This window comes from Geotrypetes seraphini, chromosome 7 (genome assembly GCF_902459505.1).
Source record: "Geotrypetes seraphini chromosome 7, aGeoSer1.1, whole genome shotgun sequence".
Lineage (NCBI taxonomy): Eukaryota > Metazoa > Chordata > Amphibia > Gymnophiona > Dermophiidae > Geotrypetes > Geotrypetes seraphini.
Genome location: NC_047090.1, coordinates 35,260,731 through 35,283,260, shown reverse-complemented (window position 1 = coordinate 35,283,260; position 22,530 = coordinate 35,260,731). Strand labels below are relative to the sequence as shown.

At 42.8% G+C, this 22,530-nt stretch overlaps 1 protein-coding gene across 4 annotated transcripts in view; it reads right to left on the bottom strand.

Annotated features, from left to right (window-relative positions):
* Positions 1-22,058, bottom strand: part of RASSF9 (Ras association domain family member 9) — a 37,529-nt gene extending 15,471 nt beyond the window's left edge. Inside the window, exon 1 of one of the 4 annotated variants that reach the window (XM_033952798.1) lies at positions 21,873-22,058. Coding sequence is in view for 1 of the 4 variants with exons in the window: in XM_033952795.1 (XP_033808686.1) it covers positions 21,231-21,277 (47 nt within the window). In the remaining 3 variants the exon portion in view is untranslated. Of the gene's footprint in view, positions 1-21,230; positions 21,608-21,700; positions 21,722-21,872 lie in introns of those variants that run through there. The other 3 variants (XM_033952799.1, XM_033952795.1, XM_033952797.1) reach the window with 3 other exon arrangements.
* Between the last annotated feature and the right edge of the window lie 472 nt (positions 22,059-22,530).

Here is a 22,530-nt window from a genome sequence, read left to right as displayed (position 1 = left end):
GTCTCTTAATATACTAATTCATTCCCTGGTTATTTCGAAAATTGATTATCGTAATGCTTTACTCATGGGAATAGCTCAAAAAGAAATTAGACGTTTGCAGATCATTCAAAATACCTCAATTAAACTCATAATGAAAGCAAGGAAATTTGATCACGTCACTCCTCTTCTTAAGAAAGCACGCTGGCTTCCAGTAGCGCATCAAATTCAATATAAACTAAATCTAATTACTTTCAAATCCCTGTTATATAAAACCCCAGCTTTCATCTACAAGTTATTGATCCCTTATACCCCAATCAGATCACTGAGATCTATTGACCAACATCTATTAATTATGCCCTCACTTAAAGTTATTAATACACGGCGGCACTTTAGAACATAAGAACATAAGCAATGCCTCTGCTGGGTCAGACCTGAGGTCCATCGTGCCCAGCAGTCCGCTCATGCGGCGGCCCAACAGGTTCAGGACCTGAGCACGTAATCCTCTATTTATACCCTTCTATTCCCTTTTCCAGCAGGAAAATGTCCAATCCTCTCTTAAATCCCAGTACTGTATTCTGCCCTATAACGTCCTCTGGAAGCGCATTCCAAGTGTCCACCACACGTTGGGTAAAGAAGAACTTCCTGGCATTTGTATTGAATCTGCCCCCTTTCAACTTTTCCGAATGCCCTCTTGTTCTTTTATTTTTTGAAAGTTTGAAGAATCTGTCCCTCTCTACTCTCTCTATGTCCCTCATGATCTTATAAGTCTCTATCATAACCCCTCTAAGTCTCCTCTTCTCCAGGGAAAAGAGGCCCAGTTTCTCCAATCTCTCAGCGTATGAAAGGTTTTCCATCCCTTTTATCAGACGTGTCGCTCTTCTCTGAACTCTCTCAAGTAACGCCATATCTTCTCTGTTACTGCTCCTCAGACTTGGAACTCCCTCCCTATTTATCTCAGAGAAGAAAAGAACTTAGATAAATTTAAAAGTAAACTTAAGAGCTTTCTTTTCAAAGACGCTTATGATATTTAGGAGTCCCAGCCTATTTTTGCTTATTTTCATAAGGCTACTTCTTTTATTTCCCTCCTATTGTTTTTTACCATAATCGTCCTTCTTTCTATCATTATTATTGTATTTCATTACCCTGCCTTTCCCTTTGTTTTCCTTTTCTGTTTATTCTGTTAGTCGTTAATTTAATATGTTTTGTTCAGTATCCATCTGTTTTTATGACCCCTGTATTATCTGTAAATTGAATGATTTGTTCATTGCTTAGATATTTGAGTAAGCGATTAATCAAATACTTAATAAACTTGAAACTTGAAGACAATGGATCTGCTACCGCTCAGAAAGCAATTTCTTTTCAAGGGCAGTCTAACAGGGTTCTGTTCGCACTCACCAGAAAGAATGCCAGCTGACCCCGAGATACTTCTCAAACCAACTAGTTAAAAGGCATCTTGCAGAACTTTGAAACATGAGAGTGAGAATGAGAAGCAAGTGAGAGTTCACTGGATTGCGGGGCCAGCGAAAAAAGGGCTGGGTCTGTGTAATTCAGTCACTAGGACAGGGGTCCCCAAAGTCCCTACTTGAGGGCCAAATCCAGTAGGGTTTTCAGGATTTCCCCAATGAATATGCATTGAAAGCAGTGCATGCACATCGATCTCACGCATATTCATTGGGGAAATCCTGAAAACCCGACTGGATTCGGCCCTCAAGGAGGGATTTTGGGGACCCCTGCACTAGGACATCAGGTACTTAATCTGAAGTTTTAGGGTTCAGATTAGAGGTCTGCACAGGAATGGGGATTGCAGGAATCTCATGGGTCCCGCGGGAACCCCCCGGATCTACAGGACTCCCACGGGGATCCCCCTCAGGCTCATGGGACTCCCACGGGGTGCCCGAGGCCTGGAAAGAGAATTAGTAGAAGATAGACAAAAGCAGAAACTGGGACCAAAATGATGGAAAAACAAAAATGTCCCACCAGCTACATTTTGAGGGGGCTAAGCTCAAAGTGGGAGGCCCAGCCCCTCTCATGGTTATGCCACCAATTGTGTTTAGTACAAAATGAAGTACTTGCTGAGTTTATTTTGGGGTTTCCAGTTCAGTTTTGGCACATTTTTCTTATGCAACCCTTGTCCTGAAAAGTGCCTCTCTCAATTCTGCTTTAAATGATTTCGATGCTGTGTTGTTTGATTCTTTATTCATTGCTGCATTAAAAAATATCTGTGGATCTTGGAAGGACCCCCTCACAAGTTACCTATGCCAGATGGTGGAACCAGATTTATTTGCTCTACAGATAAGAGCTTTATATTGCCCAAAAATCCAATTATTTTATTTCTTTTAACAAGAAATGGTCGACCCTACAGTCACATGACCTAATGTCTCGTCTAATTCTTTCCGGTGATGTATGCATCTCTTATTTCTGTTCACTGTTATTTGTTTATATTGTATTTTATTGGTTTAAAAAAACTAAGACTTTAAAAAAAATAATAAAAAAATCAAAACTGTCAGAAGAAATTGCTGCTTTTTATGGGGACAGGTAACTTTTATGGGGAGTCGGGCGAGGACAGAGGAGATTCCTCGTGGGGACAGGCAGGGACGGAGGATATTCCTCACGGGACGGAGGAGATTCTGGAGGGCGGGGACAGGCGAGATACTGGTGGGGACGGGCAGGATTTCTATCCCCGTGCAACTCTCTAGTTCAGCTCTCTGGGCAGTAGAAGCTCTTTCATCAGCCGGAAGCCTGAAGTCATAATGCCTTTGTACAGGGCCATGGTGAGACCTCATCTGGAATACTGTGTGCAATTCTGGAGGCCACATTACCATAAAGATGTATGCAGAATTGAATCGGTTCAGCAGACGGCCACCAGGATGATCTCGGGGCTCAAGGGTCTCTCATACAAAGAGAGACTGAACAAATTGCAGCTCTACACTCTCGAAGAACGTAGGGAGAGGGGAGACATGACTGAGACATGTAAGTACATCACGGAATGTGTTGAGATGGAAGATGATATTTTCTTTCTCAAAGGACTCTCGGCCACAAGAAGGCATCCACTCAAACTCAGGGGCGGGAAATTTCATGGCGATGCCAGAAAGTATTTCTTCACGGAGAGAGTGGTTGATCATTGGAACAAGCTTCCAGTGCAGGTGATTGAGGCAAGCAGTGTGCCAGACTTTAAGAATAAATGGGATACCTAGGTGGGTTCCCTACAAGGGTCGAGTTAAGGAATTGGGTCATTAGGGCATAGACTTAAGGGGATGGGTCAGTAGAGTGGGCAGACTTGATGGGCTATAGCCCTTTTCTGCCGTCATCTTTCTACGTTTCTGCCAATTCTCAGACCACACATTTTCCGCACAACTTCCCAAAGAAACATGAATTGGATTTTGCCTGCCAGGGATGTGCGTTTGATTTACTGGTGTGCCTTAAAAAAAACGAGTGTGTGCTAAATCAATTCAAATTGCATTAACCCACCAATTAATTTGTATTGTTAATTAGCACACCTTATGAAGTTTTAATGAACATTCCAAAGTTTCTGCTCCGACAACTGTGAAAGGCACTGAGAAACATGCCTGGAGATCAGGAAGAAAGGTCGCAAGAACCCTGAACAAACTGAAATGGGTTTTGCCCTGTGCACATTAGGGTGTCAGGTCAAAAGCGCGCCGGGACAAAGACGCGTGCAGACAATTGAGCGCAACGCAGAGCCGCGCACCGAAGAAAATGACTGTTTTAAAGAGCTCCAACGGGGGGTGTAGGGGGGAACCCCCCCACTTTACTTTATACAGATCGCGCCGCATTGTGGGGGGCGTTGTGGGGGGTTTGGGGGGTTGTAACCCCCCACATTTTACTGAAAACTTTACTTTTTCCCTAAAAAACAGGGAAACAATTAAGCTTCCAGTATAATGAGGGGGGTTACAACTCCTCAAACCCCCCACAACGCCACCGCGATCTGTATTAAGTAAAGTGGGGGGTTCCCCAACAAACCCCCCCTGTCAGAGCCCCTAAAAACACTCTTTTTCTTCGGCGCGCGCTTCCGTCTTGCGCTCAGTTGTCTTTGGCGGTTTTGTCTATGAACCGCACATTAGGGATGCAGAGGCAAAACAATTGTGCTATAAGTTTCTGGGCTGTATAAAGGGTTTCCCCCATTTAGTTTTATTGCATTTCTGAAACATATATTTCCTATAATTAGGGTTACCAGATGTCTGGATTCCCCCAGCCATGTCCTCCTTTTCTGGGTTTTGAAAAGCCTCCCTCAAAATCGCCATCGGACAGGAGGGCAATGCGATGACATCATGCGCACGCACGGGCGGTCACTGCATCACATGCGCAGATGCCCTCCTGCCCAACCAGAGCAGGCAGCAGGGGGCGGGACTGGGGCATGATGGGGCGGGGATGAGTGGAACTGGGCGGACATGGGGGCTGGTCGAATGGAAAATCTGGTAACCCTACCCATAATCATTACAAGAAACCTAGTAAAATAACCCATACCACATTCTTATACATTAAGATAACCCCCTCCTCAAACTATGAGTATTAGCATTAAGGGTGAAGAAAGAGAAATCTTATAGAAAATTACACAAAAGAAATACAATCAAATCAGTTGTATTAAGATCTTTTTCTTTCTTTTTCCTTCTGTGGTAAAACCAATTTTGTTTTTATACATTTCTGTTAAAACCGCGGGCTCGCACTGTATGGAAGGGCAAGCAAGTCGGGGCTCAGCAGGGCTGGAGAGTCGGGTGGCCAGAGCAGGAGAATCGGGGCAGAGAGTAGGATTTTAGCACAAGCGACTGGTCCTCACCAGTCGCTAGTTTTATGATCGGCCAGCCAGTCGGTAAGTTTAGTGAATGGCGTCCTTCCTGCATTGCATGCCGATTCCCCTCATTTCCATGCACGGATTGTTAGTGAATCGGGTCGGAGGGAAATCGGGTAGCAAAGGGCTCACAAACCAATCGGTTTGCTTAGTGAATCTAGGCCTATGTTTTGCCGTAGCTTTCTCAAGGATATTCACCTTAATTGCTCTATACACCGTTCCTGCTTTCAGACTTTTAAATTCAGAAACCTGGTAGTGATTGATTTTCTGAATTTTAAAAGTCTGAGAGCAGGAATGGTGTATATAGCAATCAAGGGGAATATCCTTGGGAAAGCTACGGCAAAACAGTTCTATGTCGGATTGAGACTCCCCTAACCATTTCTTTAAAAGATATATTACTAAATGGTATTAAGTTAACTATAAGATATAAATGATCACAAATGGTAACCAAACAAAAATAAATGCTTAAAACAAACAAATACATAAATAATGAATAGCAAGTAAACAATAGCCACTATAGAGAAGGTACAGTTAAAGATCTCATATTTCATCTAATATAGCATTATAAAATAGAGCAGCCTCTTGTTTGAGTCCATTTGGAGTGACTCTATTGAATCTATATAGAAAGAAAGAAACTTGATGGCAGATAAAGGTCAAATGGCCCATCCGCAGCATCTACTATCTCCTCCTCTCCCTATTGGCTAAGGCTCTTAACATTTGCATCTCCTCTTCCTATAGGCTAAGGCTCTTTACACCTGCATTGTGAAGTCATAGGACTTTATGGTTATAGAAGCATTATATATAGGTTGTGGGGCTGAGCACTATATATATTTTATAAGTATTTAACTGTCATTTAAAAGTATATATTTTGTAGTATCATCACAGCATATTATTTACTTGCTCCCATTAATTGAAGCTGAGTACTTCATGATTATAATTACAATGGGAGAGTAATTGCATAATAAGTTAAAATCACTAAATTATGAAAATCATGAAAATTATTGGAGAAAAGAGTGTAAGGGACCGATGATAGCTCACTTTGTAGTTATTGGCCTTGTTGTGATTGACGGGCTTATAGCTGTGAGCGCTTGAGACCCCCAATTACCTCGCTATACATCCTGTTTTGGGTTGCATGTGGGCTTGTGTATTAGCCAAGTCTTAAGGATTTCAGTGTGTTTCACAAGATTTTGGAGGACTAAATATACAAGCATGTCATAAGAGCCCCCCAAAACTAATAAACGTGTTCTCACCACTCTCTTTCCACATGATTCACAAGATAACCACACGGTTTCTTCTCCATGATGGTCACCCCACCCCAGTGTGATCAAAGTACAATATTTATTTATGGCACTCTAATTTAGCGCCAATGTAACATTCCCATGTTTAATCATCTTGTTAGCCATATTTAAGTTTCAATCCAATGCCTCCACATTTATCATTTTAATGCACGGTTTTTATGCTTTCCCAGCCACCTGCCTGTCCCCCCGAGGAAGGCACTCCAGACTGCCGAAACTGGGATGCCAGCCGGGATCCTACCCGAATGTCTACAGCTTATGCAAAGGAGACTTCACATCAAAAGACTCCACACAACAAAGCAACTGTGCCTTTGGATTTGATATATCGGTCTCTGTTCTGTTTGTAGCTACAAACTGTCCCAAGTCACCGCCTCTCCAAGCGGGATCTGGCATGCACAAGACAAAAAGAAAAAAAGTCTTCATAAATGTGTTGCTCCCATGGAATGTTGTCCCAAATGTTTATCAATAGCAGACCTGTTAATAGCATTTTTATGTGCTAAAATTTTTTTATTCACCATTCTAATGGGTTGGATGCTGATGCAAATGGTCGGGCGAATGTGCAGTTCCTCCTTCCACAGCAGCAATTTCACTTATTTTCAGCCTTATTTTTAAAATTTTACTAAAAGGTGATTGATTATGGCAACCGGAAGACAAATCCGTTTAGAAATGGCTTTATTGGCAGTTACAATTGGGACACAATGGGCTCCTTTTACGAAGGCGCGTTAGGGCCTTAACGCGTGGAATAGCACGCGCTAAATTGCCCCGCGCGCTAGACGCTACTGCCTCCTTTTGAGCAGGCGGTAGATTTTTGGCATCCGCTCAAACTCGAGGGTGATTTCATGGGAGATTTCATGATGACATCAGGAAATACTTCTTCACCGAAAGAGTGGTTGATCGATGGAATGGTCTTCCACGTCAGGTAGTTGAGGCCAGTAACGCACGATGGGACGATGGGATATACATGTAGGTTCGCTCCGGGGAAATGCTTAAAAAGAGGGTTCTTGTTGAGGAAGGGTTCTTGGAGTGGGTTCGCTCCGGGAAATTCTTAGAGGGAGGGTTCTTGTTGAGGGAGATTTCTTTGAGTGGGCAGACTTGTTGGGCCGACGGCCCTTTTCTGCCATCATACTCTATGTTTCTATGTTACTATAGCGCGCGATAATCCGGTGGGTGCGCTAAAACGCTTAGCGTACCTTTGTAAAAGGAGCCCTATAGTAAATTCAAAGAGATTGGGGGGTCCATTAACAGAATTTTGTAAGAAATATTGTTATTTCCCTTTGAGTCCTGAAGGAGTATTGTACACATCTAGGGGGGGGAGGGTTTGGGAGGAGGCTTTTATGTACTTTTAAATTATTTGATTGTTCCGAGTGCTGTTTATTATACGAATTGCTTGTTAACCTGTTGCACTTTATATTGGATTTTAAAAATGAAGAAACATATTAACAATTAATAAAATAAAAGTTCAAAAATACTTCTACTGAAAAGGTGTGATAGACCATCAGCTGTTATTTGTGACAACATAAAAAATGCCAATAGCATATCTTATGTCATTACATGTTATTACAAAAAAAATAACGAGAAGACAAAAAAAAGACATTTCCTTAGAGGATTCAAGAAACTGTGATACATTCAAACTATCAGGTGAAACTAGTTGGTCCATACCACCTTCTTCTACTATCTCCTTAGAAACTCTTGGAATGTAATAGAGGTTATCAACTTCAAAGATATCCACTTTAATATCTAATATAATAAAACGGTAAGCCGCGCATGCGCAGTTCCTATGCATGCGTCCGTTTTCCGTGAGCTGTAGCTAGGAAGTGTGCATGCGCGGCTTACGGTCTTCTTCCTCGGCTTATGGTCTTCTTCCTCCCCCCCCCTGCCGGAGTAAGGGGCCGGAACTTAGGGGAAGGAGAGCAGGCCCGCGATTCGACCGGACATGGCCAGGCAAGACCCTCCTTCCCCGCCGCATCCAGCCCCCGGTGGTCCCTGTCGGCAGAGAAGGAAAGACAGCTCGGCGGCGGGTTGCCGTGACAGCGCTAAGGCGGCTTGAGGCGCCGCCACGGCTGTCGGCATCGCTCTAAACTCCCATGCAGCTGACCATGGAATTGCGCATGGGAGCCCCGCCCGCCTCCTCCAGGCCGACGCTGCGCTCGGGCCTAAGTCAGCCACCCAAACTAAAGGATCCAACACTGCAAAAATGGCCGATCACCCACTGCGCACGGGAGCACCGCCCCGACCGGCTCCTCCAGGCCGACTATGCCTTTAATAAAGGGGGAGGGAATGCTGCTGCATAGGGAAGTGGGGTGGGGGTAGGTAAATGTTGCTTCACAAGGAAGTGGAGTTGGAGGACATGATGCTGCTGCATGGGGGGGGGGGGGAGGAGACAAAGGGGGCCAGGGAGAAACGTGCTTTGCTTTGGGGAGAGGGTTGTGCTGGGGGGGGCCAGGGAACAATCTTGGATTGCTTTGGGGAGGATAAAGAAGGGGGCCATAGAGAAAGACAAAGAAAGGCAGGCAGGCAAGGGGCCACAGAAAGATAGAAAGACAGCGGACAGGGAGAGAGACAGAAAGAAAGAAAGACAAACAGTGGGAGGGAGAGAGATAGAAATAAAGAAAGATAGACAGCAGGAAGGAGAGAGACAGAAATTAAAAAAAGAAAGAGACAGGGGCAGGGAGAAGCACAGACAGAAAGAAAGACAGACATACATATATTCTAGCACCCGTTAATGTAATGGACTAAAATACTAGTAATGTAATATTTCCCTCAAATACATTTTCAAGAGTTCTATGGGAGAGAGATAATGTGTAATAGGAAAATTTAAAAGACAAAGGATATAATTAGTAAACGTGCTACTCTGTTGGTGGTCTTTAAGACGGAACTTGAAAAACAGGCTATTTTGAAATTACATTTTCTAAAAAAACAAGATCTGTTCTGTGGTCAACGAGTGACAATTTTTCCGGATACTAAGTTTAAAAGAAAGCAATTTCTTCAGCTAAAGCCTAAAGCTTTGGCGGTCGGAGCTACTTTCTTTTTAAAATTCCCGTGCAAATGCCTTATATCGTATGGAAGTTATAAATATGTGTTTTTCAACCCAATCCAGCTAGAAGATTTTATTAAGGAGAAACCTTTATTAAAAGTTTAATTTCTGTTATTGTTATTTTCAATTGGGAGGAAGATGAATGATATATAAAATAAGCCAATCTAGCCTGTCCGTGATGATAGAATACATAAGAGTTGATTTCCTAGTCTAAATTCTAGCGACCACTTAAATGTGGACTAGATCAAGTTGATTTATTTCCATATATATGTTTCAATGTATTTTATATACAGAGTTTTTGTGGATATTCATGAATATTTGTTATTATTGTAATGAATAATCATAATAAAGAATTAAAGATTTAAAAAAAAAGACATTTCTTGATCAATATTCAAAGTGAGTTAGCTGGCTAGAAATAACCACAAACTGGTTAACTCACTTGGTTGCTACTATCTGGTCATTTTCAGCGGATCTTAACAACTCATTCTTGCTGAAAATGGCCAGATAGCATCAACTCCCCCATGCGATAATGGTTTTAGCGCAGGCCACGCACTGAATGTTCTGCGTTGCTCCCGACACTCATAGAGGTCCTATGAGCATTGGGAGCAGCGTAGAACATTCAGAGTGCCGGCCTGCCCTGAATTTGGAGGGGGGGGGGGGGGGTTAAAGCTATGTTGGGGCATTCCAAGGGTGTTCTGGGGATGGAGTCTTGTTAGGTATCTATAATCGGATCTAACCAGCCAGGTTTAATGCACCAATAGGAATATATAAATAGTTGTCCTGTTTTTGACCCCTTATGCATTGCTGCGGTAGCGATTCCTATGTAGCCAATGCGACGCAATCCATTTGATTCCTATGGGCTGTGTCGCATTTGCCGCACCAAGGCTTGCTACTGCAGCTTTGTAAAAGAGGTCCTTTATGCGCTAACCCATAGCTAGTCAAGTCTGATTTTAACTTAACCAGTTATGCATGACCTTGTTGGACTGTTCCTCAACTAGCGACTTTTGCTATGGCCTGTTAGAGCTGATATTCAGTGGCACTGCCTGGTTGCGTGACGCTGAATGTCAATGATTGGCCAGCTCAGTGGGATTTACCAAGGGATGTTAAACCATTTTGAATATTGACACCTGTATACTTTATCTGTGCACAAGAGCTCGCCATTTGCTTTTGGACAGCATGGCAACTTAAGTCTACATTATTATGAGTGAGTAAAAATAAAGGGCTATTAACCACTGGTCCAATTCCTTACAGTATACAGCACTGATATTGTTACTAATAATGGACACTACTGAAATAAGACAGAAAGAAGACTGACTCCTTTGAGCTTTGGTGCTGGAGAAGGATTGCATGGACATGCTTGGATCGTCAGGCCTAACAAATCAATTCTGGAAGAGATCAAACCAGCTATGTCACTCGAGGCCCAGATGATAAAGTTTAACTGTCTTATTTTGGTCAGACCATCAGAAGAGAGAGATCACTGGAGAAGGAAATCACGTTTGGGAAGATCAAAGGAACCAGGCGAAGAGGACAACCTGCAATCAGATGGCTTGACAGGTTGAAAACAGCCATGGGGATGACGGTGGAGGACCTTTCCGGACTAGCACAAAACCGATTTCTTTCTAGATCCGCAATTCATCAAGTTGCTAGGTCTTGAGCACAAGTCAATGGCACCTAACAGCAACAAGAAGTCCTATGTTGAATGATTGTTATTTTGCATCAACTTTCCTAGAGAATTATGCCTGATTCAAATGGATCACAACTGAAGCAAGGGAGCTGTTCTTTAGTTCCTCCTAAATCCATTTGGGTTCCTGCCAGGTACTGTGACCTGGATTGGCTACTTTTGGAAACAGGAGCCTGGGCTAGACGGACTATTGGCCTGACACAGTATGACTGTTTTTATGTTCATGTATCATTGCATTAATGCTATAATACCACAAAACAGAGACATAGATAGGAGGGATGTGAGAGGAGCAGACGCTCCCCCAAAAGGATTTCAAAAGAAAACGTGCCTATTCAGTAAAAATGGCACCTTTGCTGGTTTCATGATGGCGTCTATTTTTTTCACTGTCCGCTCCCCCTGATGCTAGTTATCGGCTATGCCTCTGACTATAAAGTTTGAAGAACAAAATAAAGAACAATTCCTTTTGAATTGACAACTTTCCATCATATCCTTTCTCAATGTTTTTTTTTTTTTTTGCTTATCGAATAGATTTGTATATCCGATTTATTTCATTTATTCAAAATGTGTTAGAAGAGGATTAATAAAATCCCAAAGGGCCTAGCACTGAAAAGAAGCCAAATTTCAACATTTCTTTAATCATCTCCTATAGCACTAGAGCAGGGGTGGCAAAGTCCCTCCTCGAGGGCCGCAATCCAGTAAGGCTTTCAGGATTTCCCCAATGAATATGCACGAGATCTATTTGCATGCACTGCTTCCATTGTATGCTAATAGATCTCCGGCATATTCATTGAGGAAATCCTGAAAACTGGATTGCGGCCCTCGAGGAGGGACTTTGACACCCCTGCTTTTCCCTTATTCTCTTGATGTGGGATTTTCATTCCAATGTTGACATGCTGTGCATTTTGGCCAATAGGTTTGAGTCTTTGTGCTGCTTTGCCCTTCTGATTGTGACTTTGAGTCTTCATGCCATTCTTAGCACCCTTTGTCCTTCTGTTGGTGCCGTGGCCTCGTCATACCTTTCTGGATGCCTTATAGTTCCGTTGCCTCTATTATAGGTGGCAGATCCCAAATTTTAAAAGTTTCATTGAAATAGACAGAAAATCCCACTACTAGGGCAGCAAAATGACTTGCCTTATTGGTTTAATGGAAACCAAAAAGAAATACAAGCCCGAGAGCTTGTCTAGAGCGCATAAATAATTAGGGGAGGGGAGGCTTGTGCATGTTCGAGCGGAGGGCTGTGAAGAAGTTACAAGCGCGACAGGGCAGGATTAGTCAGCGGGTCGTTCCCACCGAGGAAGAGCAACGGGATTGGGCGGGCACAGCTGTAAGGGTGAGGGGAGGGAGGTGATAAGAGGCTGGGACCTTGGAGGACTCAGGGCGCTCCAGGTCCTCTGAGGCAGCTTTCCTGCCCTCCCCCTGTTTTCTATTTCTGTTGAGTTAGCTTATTGGGTAGATTAGTGCAAATAGCGGGAGCGGTATCTCGAGCTACTGGTTCTTGGGCTGGTGGGATGAGTTGCAGGCCAGCGGGGGAGCCTTACCTGCTGGGTCGGGTGAACCTGGTGAATGGGGCATGTGGGGTACATGCCACCCCTCAGACTCTTGCTGACATGGCTGGCCAATCCTGCCCTGTCGCGCTTGTAACTTCTTCACAGCCCTCCCCTCGAATGCGCACAAGCCTCCCCTCCCCTAATTATTTATGCCCTCTAGACGAGCTCTCGGGCTTGTATTTCTTTTTAGTTTCCATTAAACCAATAAGGCAAGCCATTTTGCTGCCCTAGTAGTGGGATTTTCTGTCTATTTCAATGAAACTTTTAAAATTTGGGACCTGCCAATACTCCAATACTAAAAGACATCAAAATTAGCCCAGATGAAGTATCGAACTATCGTCCCATTGCTAACATACCTTTCCTTGCCAAAATAACCGAAAGACTTGTATTTGACCAACTTTCAGATTTCATTGATTCTACAAATGCACTTCACCCGAACCAGACCGGCTTCCGGAAATTCCACAATACAGAATACTCAATGATAGGATTGATAAACAACATCTACTACTAATCAAAAAGAGTTTTTTCACCCTCTGGAAACTTAAATCCATCAAAGCATACTTTGATAACTCTGCCTTCAGAATCTTGGTACAATCCCTCGTATTAAGTCAACTCGACTACTGTAACATCGTCTACTTAGCAATCCCCCAAAATAATATGCGACGATTACAACTAATGCAAAACACTGCGGTCAGACTAATCTTCGGTCTAAAGAAGTTTGATCACGTGACGCCATACTTCAAACAGCTACACTGGTTGCCGATGGAAGCTCGTGTAAAGTTTAAGTTTGCCTGCCTCTGTTTTAAAGTTTTCTACGGTCTAAACCGTAAATACATCACTGACCTATTCTCCTTCTCAGCCAACAAACACAAGAGAAGTTCCCACTTGCACTTCGTTTCTCCCCCGGTTAGAGGATGCAAACTAAAAAAGCACCATGAGCATCTTCTCTCACATCAGGCTGCTCTATAGGGTAAAGACCTAGAACAACTCCTATTGCCCACCACTTATGAGGTATTCAGGAAACGCCTCAAAACCCACCTATTCCTGAAATACCTAGACAGCTCTTTCTCCCCATTGTTCCCCACATCCCTTAAGTTAATTCAACTTGTACGTCAACTCAACTTGTACTCCACTAATCTTTTGTAAACCGCATAGAACTTAACGGTATTGCGGTATATAAACTGTTATTATTATTATTATTATTATTATTAGATCATCACAAACCAGTAGTTCTTTTTTCACTAGACCTATCTGCAGCCTTCAATACAATTGACCATGATTTATTACTCAAACGACTGGAATCCTTAGGTATCGACGACCAAGTCTTAAACTGGTTTGTTTCATTTCTTTCTAATTGCTCTTCAATTGTTAGATTCAATGACGAAAATTCTAAAGTCTACTCCTTGACCTATGGTATCCCCCAAGGTTCTATTCTGTCACCTCTTTTGTTCAACATTTCCTTTCTCCACTACTAAGCATATGTCAATCAATAGGCTTTACATCTTTTGCATACGCGGACAATATCCAGCTCCTTCATCCTGTAGACCCAGAAAACAATGGAGAAATTAGGGCAATCAACAATAAACTCGAAATTATAAAAAATTGGCTCAACTCCAATAAACTAGCTCTAAACATTCAAAAAACTAAATCGATGCTTTTTACCTGGAAAAAGGACACCATTCTGAGTACCCCTTTTGTCCTTAATGCCATTCCCTTAGAGTTAGTGTCTTCCTTAAAAATCTTAGGTGTCATCATCAACGACAAACTATCGTTCCACGACCATATTAGTAATATAGTTAAAACATGCTTTTTCAAATTACGTTTGATACGCTCGATCTCTAAATTTCTCGAGCCCAAATCCATCAACATATTAATTCATTCTCTGGTCATAGCCAAAATTGATTATTGCAACTCTCTTTTACTCAATATCTCACAAAAAGAAAAAGAAGACTTCAAATAATACAAAATAGACTGTTAAACTTATCCATAATGCTAAAAAATATGATCACGTCACACCCTTAATGATTGACTCCCACTGGCTCCCAATTAGCCATCGCATCATTTTCAAAATATTACTTTTAGTATATAAATCTTTAATTTTTAACGAACCTCAATTTGTCATCAGAATGCTTATCCCTTATAACACTTCCCGGTCTCTTCGTTCGACATCTCAAAATCTCCTATCTGTTCCATTCCTGAAAATTATAGGCATTAGAAGACACGATATGTTTTCGGTCATGGCCCCTCAACTGTGGAACTCACTACCACAGTACATTAGAGAAGAAAAAGATCTTCCCTCATTTAAAACATTTTTTAAAACTTACCTTTTTAAAGACGCATTCAACCTTTCATCTTTCGACCTATGACCAGATGTTTTTAAGTCCCGAATTTTTTATCCCCCTTTCTGTTTTTACTCTCTAACAAAGAATTGTAACTTTTCCCCCCTACCCGCCACGACTCATGTCTGTTTTAGATTTGTAAGTCCGAAGTTATTTTGTCTGTTTTCACAACCTGTTTTTATAAAGTTGTACATCGCTTAGTAAACTGAATAAGCGATCCATCAAATATTAATAGAAACTTGAAACGTATGAGCATGCGCTAAAATGGCCAACGCGCCTTAGTAAAAGGACCCCTCAATGATTAATGTACAGTATTATGCTTAATTTGGATTCATGATGTGTTATGACACCCTATGACTTGAACAAACTAGGGGAATGGGCGACGAGATGGCAGATGAAGTTCAACGTTGAGAAATGTAAAGTATTACATGTGGGAAACAGAAACCCGAGGTACAACTATACGATGGAAGGGATGTTATTAAATGAGAGTACCCAAGAAACGGACTTGGGAGTAATGGTGGACATGACAATGAAGCCGACGGCACAGTGCGCAGTGGCTGCTAAGAAGGCAAACAGAATGCTAGGCATAATCAAGAAGGGTATTACAACCAGAATGAAAGAAGTTATCCTGCCGTTGTATCTGACGTCAGAGAAAGGGCGGGACTGCCGGAAGAGGAAGCAGCGCAGACGCAGGGCTCACAGAAGGGCCAGGACCGCCGGAAGAGGAAGCATTTCAGAGCAGGGCTCACAGAAGGCCCGGGACCGTCAGCAGAGGAAGCAGCAGGAGAACGGTAGGAGCTTCTCCATGATGGGGGGGGGGAGGCTGTGGGGGTGCGAGCGGTCCTTCGGGGTGGGGGTGCGAGTGGTCCTGCGGGGGGGCGGGTGAATTGGACATCGGGGGGGAGGGTGTGAGCGGTCCTGTGGGGTGAATCAGACGTTGGGGGGAACTATGTAAAAAAACATTGTAAAACGCGCTCACGCATATAACGCGCAAGGTTATGCACGGTTTGTAAAAATCGTGTATAACGCACGCGTTATATGCGTGAAAATACGGTAGATAGAGGATTACTGCACAGGTCCTGGACCTGTTGGGCCACTGCGTGAGCGGACTGCTGGGCGCGATGGACCTCAGGTCTGACCCAGCAGAGGCATTGCTTATGTTTTTATGTTCATGTTTTATGCTTTTCGGTTTGTATTTTTCATTTGATTTGATATGTTGTATCTTTATAAATTTTTTAAAATTCAATAAATTGTTTCATGAAAAATAATGTTATTTATTTATTTAAACAATTTTTATACTGTTTACAACTAAACGGTTAACAAGATATACTTACATAATCTAATATAATAAAACCCTAAGCGCGCATGCACACTCCCACCTGCGTGCTCCCGTTTTCCGTGCACTGAAGGGACCCACAGGTAAGAGTGCGCATGCGCACAGTGGCGCAGAGCCTGTCGGCCATGGTGGCTCTTGCCATCTGAAGGATAAAAACCCCAAAATCCCCAGAGCTCGCTTCAGGTCTGGCAAGGGCAGCGGGTCCTGAAAACCTTCCGATTCAAGCAGCATCTGCAGCACTCTACACACGCTGCTTTGGGGCCTTCTAATGCCTTGATTTGCTGGGCAGTAGAAGGCCCCAAAGCATCGTGTGTAGAGTGCTGCAGATGCTGCTGGAATCGGAAGGTTTGTCGGGACCGCGGGAAGGGAAACTAAGGGAGCCGACCAGACCGCGGGAAGGAAAAGGGGAGGGGGTAGGGAAAACGCTGCTGCTGCACAGGGAAGTGGTGTGGGGGAGGAAAATGGAGGGGGAGGGAATGCTGCTGTGGCTGTTGCACAGGGAAGTGGTGGGAGAGAAATGCTGCTGCATAGGAGGCAGGGAGAGAGACAGATAGATAGAAAGAAAACAAGAAAGACGCAGGGGCAGGGAGAGACCCAGAAAGACAGACAGACAAAGGGGGCCAGGGAGAGAGACAGACAGCGGGAGGGAGAGAGAGACAGAAATAAAGACACACAGACATATATTCTAGCACCTGTTAATGTAATGGGCTAAAATACTAGTCTTAAAATATAGTAAGATAAACATACAAAAAAACCTTAAAATTCATAGCTAAAAATACTAATATAGCTTTACAATACATTGAATAATCTTTGGGCTCCTTTTACAAAGCCGCACTAGAGCCTTAACACACGGAATATCGCACGTTAAATTGCCCCGCGCGCTAACTGCTACTGTCTCCTTTTGAGCAGGTGGTAGATTTTCAGCTAGTGTGCGCTATAGCACGCGCTAATCTGGTACGCATGTTAAAAACTCTAGCGCAGCTTTGTAAAAGGAGCCCTAAGGTGCGCTACCGTTTTTAGCACACGCACAAAAATATCACACACTATTCCACGCGGTACGTTTCTAGAATAACGCCAGCTCAATGCTGGCGTTAAGGTCTAGCGCTCATGGCAATTTAGCGCGCGCTATTCTTAGTAAAAGGAGCCCTTTAAATATTCTTGAGTATTTTCCCTATCTGTCCCAGCAGGCTCACAACACAAGCCAACTGTGCTACCTGAGGCAATGGAGGGACATGCCCAGAGTCGCAAGGAGCAGGCTAGGATTAAACTCACAACCTCAAGGCGTTGAGGCTACAGCTCTAACCACCAGGCAGACAAACACAAGCCTTGCCACACTTTAAGAGGTTTTACTATTTTTTATGTATATCACTTTGCTGCATTTGAGGAAAGTGGTATATCCAATCTAATGAACCATAAACCGTAAAGGGGATCGCATAGAACGCAGTCCTATCTTTGGGGACCTTTTACAAAGCCGTGCCGAAAAGCGGACTACGCTATTTATAGCGCTGAAGCTAATTTTTAGCATGGCTCTAAAATGGCCACAATTGGGGGGAGAGGGGGGTTCCCATTAATGGCCCTGCACTAATTTCAAAATTAACATGCGAGCCCCTACAGCTACCTATTTTGTAGGCAGCAATGGCTCCCACGCTAATCCTGCGCTAATTGGTCAGTGCACGCCAATGACCACTTGGTAACTGATTAGCGCAGGGCGTGCTTACTCTCCATCCTTAAATACACCCCAGTGCTAAAAAATAAATATCCAAAGTATATTTGATCACATGCCAAGCTCAAAGTTAGTGCGTGACGCCTGATCGTGTCCTGTGGCTGTGGATTTTAAGGAGTGCTAAGTTAGTACTTACTGCTACTTGGAAAAAGGGCCCCTTTATGTGGTAGCCCATGGCTAGTTATAATAATAATAATAATAACAGCTTATATACCGCAATACCGTTAAGTTCTATGCGGTTTACAATAGATTAAGCGAGGTAAAAATTGATTGAATTTAAGAGGGGGGAAGAGGAGAGTTAATAGGACCGGAAATGCGTTGTTGAGGAGAAAGAGATTAATAGGACAGAGGAATCACTATGGAGGAGAAAGAAGATGAGTGGGTCAATTGTCTAGATACTTTAGGAACGTTTTCTGAATTCCTCATAGTAGTGGGCGAAAGCAGTTGATCTAGGTTTTTACCCCACAATGCTGCTTGATGTGAAAGAAGGTGTTCATGGTGTTTTTTTTAGTTTGCAACCTCTAACTGGGGGGAAAACGAAGTAGGAATGAGTCCTGTAAATTTTCTTCCCAATTCTACCTCTAACCCTCTGTTGTAGTTCCTTCCTATTTCTCCTACTGTAAACCGCGTCGAGCTCTACGAACGTGGAGATGATGCGGTATACAAACCTAAGGATTAGATTAGATTAGCTTCTCTTGTGTCTGTTGGCAGAGAAGGAGAAAAGGTCAATTATGTATTTATGTAGTTATGTGATTAATATTGACCTAATTGGCTATAAGTTAGCCCAGACATGGCCTAGCATTGAATATCTGGGAATAATGCTGGCAGAATTCAGGAAAACATAAGAACACTGCTGCTGGCTGAATTTTAACTCTGAAACGTCTTAAGTCCCACAGCATTTAACTACAGCACTTGGCATTACAGATTCACGTAGTGTTAAAAAGTATATTTTTTCATACACAATGGAAATCCAATCTAATCCAATTCTTAATCTTATATACCGAATCAAGCTCGATTCGATTTACATAACCCCCTCCCCCTTTTTACTAAACCGCGATAGTGGTTATTAGCGCAGGGAGCTGCGCTGAATGCTCCGTGCTGCTCCCGACACTCATAGAACAAGATAATTAGATCACAAAGAAAAATCCATTAACATTCATTGGAGCTATTGCCTAAAAAAGATGAAACAGTGGTTTTTAAGGTTTTTCAAAAGAACTGAAGAGATAAACACGATCTAATTTGAGGAGGTCGTCCATTCCATATTGCAGTTAGTAAATATGGAAAGGAATGTGAAATTTTACTCATGGACTCGATTCCTCTTAATGATGGAAAAGAGAGTTTAAACATATGAAATCTTGGTGGTATTTTTTTTTATTTATATATACAGCGTGAAAGGGAAAGAAGTAATTAGAAATCAAATTTATCCATAAAAAGGTATTTCCCATACTATATAGGAAAACCCCATGATCAATTAGAGATGTGACATAGTAACATAGTAGATGACGGCAGATAAAGACCCAAATGGTCCATCCAGTCTGCCCAACCTGATTCAATTTATATTTTTTTTTTATTTTTTCTTCTTAGCTAATTCTGGGCAAGAATCCAAAGCTCTACCCGGTACTGTGCTTGGGTTCCAACTGCCGAAATCTCTGTCAAAACCTACTCCAGCCCATCTACACCCTCCCAGCCATTGAAGCCCTCTCCAGCCCATCCTTCCCCAAAGGCCATATACAGACTGTGCAAGTCTGCCCAATACTGGCCTTAGTTCAATTTTTTATATTATTTTGCTGATTCTAGATCCTCTGTGTTCATCCCACGCTTCTTTGAACTCAGTCACCGTTTTCCTCTCCACCACCTCTCTCGGGAGCGCATTCCAGGCATCCACCACCCTCTCCGTAAAGTAGAATTTCCTAACATTGCATTCATTTGAAATGGCATGGGCAATGCCGGCAACACTTATTCCATTTTTTGGGTCCTATTTGCTTTAAAATAAAGGGAGAGACCTGAAATGTCCTGTTTTCATGTGTGATGAATAGTACACACACTCATGGGAAAGAGTGCTTGCAATCCAGAAAAGGAGCATTCTCTTCTAGACAGGGGGAGGGATTGCATTCCTCCACAGTACCGCACACTCTTTGCCCTCTATTGCCAAAGTGCACACTCTTTCTGAAAAATGCACACTACTACTATTACTACTACTATTAATTCTTTCTAAAGCGCTAACAGACGCACACAGCGACGCACAGAGTCACAAAGAAGAAGAAAACAGTCCCTGCTCAAAAAAGCTTACAATCTAAACAGGCAAGACAGACAAACAGGATGACATGGATACAGTTAAGGGGAATGGTTAATCTGCTGCCTGGGTTGGAGGGCAGAGGGGAGTACAGGACAGTCAAGCCATTGTGACATCACTGATGGGGTTGGCTCTTATTGGTGGAATGAGGCATTATGACATCACAAGCTCAGCTCTGCTTCCAAAAGAATGAAACTCTTCACATTATTACTACTTCTGTGAATTATTTCTATAGCGCTACCAGACTTGCGCAGTGTTGAACAGAGTCACAAAGAAGACAGTCCCTGCTCCAAAGAGCTTACAATCTAAACAGACAAACAGGATGTCATGGATACAATTAAGGGGAACGGTTAATCAGCGGGCTGGGTTGGAAGGTAGAGGAGCAGGGTTAAGGATTGAAAGCTATATCAAAAAGGTGGGTTTTCAGGCTGCTTTTAAACAAGGGGAGGGAAATTTCCTGTAAATGACTCAGGACACTAAACAAAACACAACTCCAACAAAATATTTTGGCTGCACCCCCCCCTCCCCCATTACTAATAAGGTCCCTTAGAGAATGCTGAGCAAATAAAGTTTCTTTAGGTTGTTTACAGCATGAAAACAAAAAAAGTGAGGTTGCCAGGGAAAGGAAAGAATTCATCTGAATTGTTCAAAAAAATGTTGAAAAAAAACAAAAACAAATCATAGAAGCTACTTATACCATTTCTATGCCATTGTGTAAGTTGAAATGCTACTCAAAGCGCGGACTGAGAAAGAGGAAACGAAGACGAAAGAAATCTCTACAATGGTTTACAATGTGGTCTCATTTGAAAACAGACCCATATAGTCTTAAAAGCCCACAGACTAGAGCATTGGGGTTTTTTTTTTTAATGTTGGTCCAACCAATTTTCAACCTGACGGCACATCCCTTCCAAACTACCTCTAAGGTAAACATTTAACATACATTTGAATCCTTTGAGATCGGGCACAAGGAGTTGTAAATGCCAAAACAATTGTAGAGAATGCATAGCCGCACTGCAACAATGTTGCTAAGGCAGAGCTTAGCAATTCGCCAAAAGACTAAGCGCGCGCTTTAGTCTAACTTGTCTGGTTTTCTACAAAGGGTTTAAGCATTCTCTTGCGATCCTTTGTAGGGCAGATGCCTAGAGGGTGTCTAAAAAGCCCCCAAACCCCAAAATTCAACCCCCAAAAACCCGCCGTACCTATTTTTGTGCCGTGTCTTTAACAAGTTTCTTCCAAAGGGTGCCATGATGAGCTTGAAAGAGTTGAAACAGCATCAAAGAAACATTATTATCATTAATAATAAAATAAGCAAATGGCAGATTATCTTTCCTTTAGCCTCTTACAGTTTTCGCTCGTTAGTCCCGGTCTGCCTCCAAAGCTCACTGAGCTAGAAGTTAAGCAATTTCTTCCAACTTTGAACTTCTGTATTGTTTCTGCTACACCTTTGGATTCCTGCCCAACTTCAATCTTAAAGGAGACGCCTGCAATTTCTATTCGGATTTGATTGGGTTTGCATTCTTTCTAGCTTCTGACCCAGTAAAGACATGTTTTAGGAGGGATCTAAAGTTGATTTACTAAGCTGCACGAGTTTAGAACGGAGAGAAAAAAAAAAAACCACCCAGTGGTTTATATTTTACGACACAGATTTATTTCCCTGTTACCTTCCTACCATTCCGAGAAAGCTGACGACTTAAAACACATCAGTCAGCAAAGATCTGCCAACTGAGCCCATGCAAGCTTAGCCAAGATTTGTGGCTCTTCTGCTTTTAGAGTTTAGGATCAGCGTTCAGCTCAACCAAGCAAGATCCTACAAGTTTGGTAGAATGCAGAATTTGACCTACCCGGAGTGCGTTTTCTAGTTATTTCGTGTAAATATTTGCTGATGGCTTAAACTTCCAAACTTCGCCCCTGACAGATTTAAGCCTGCAAAAAAGTGCAGTGAAGTTTAGAACAAAGGCAGGCAGGGAGGAATGGTTTCGGGAAGGAAGGTCGTTTGACTTTAGTCTAATAACTTTTAAATACTGTGGCTGTTTCGTTTTGTTGAGCTTTTCCAGCTGAAAGGAAGGGTGGGAGACAGCAAGTTTCCGCTTTTCATTGGAGTTTGAGGTTAAAATGCAACGGTTAGTTCCAGCTTAAGAGCAAAAGCCCCCAAAACAAAACCCTTCCAAAAACAAAGAAGTAAAAAAACAAACAAATCGATTGCCCCAAATGCAGTTGTTTAACTCTGAAAACCAAAAGTGATGTGTGTTGCTTGGGAAACATGGCCTATTACTCTGCAAGGGTGTGGAGTTGTCCTCAGATTGGGGGGGGGGGGGGGGTTACGGTGTGGGGAGTACTTCTGTTGATGGTTCATGGTGCTTAGGGGAAAAAGGCATTTGGGGGATGGTTGTTGATGGGGTTAGTTGGGGGAAGGGGTAAAACGCGGACCTCGCGGATCTAAACCCGCTCGTCCTTAAAAATCTGAGCTCCGTGCTGCTTGTAGTTAGTTTCTGGCTCTGT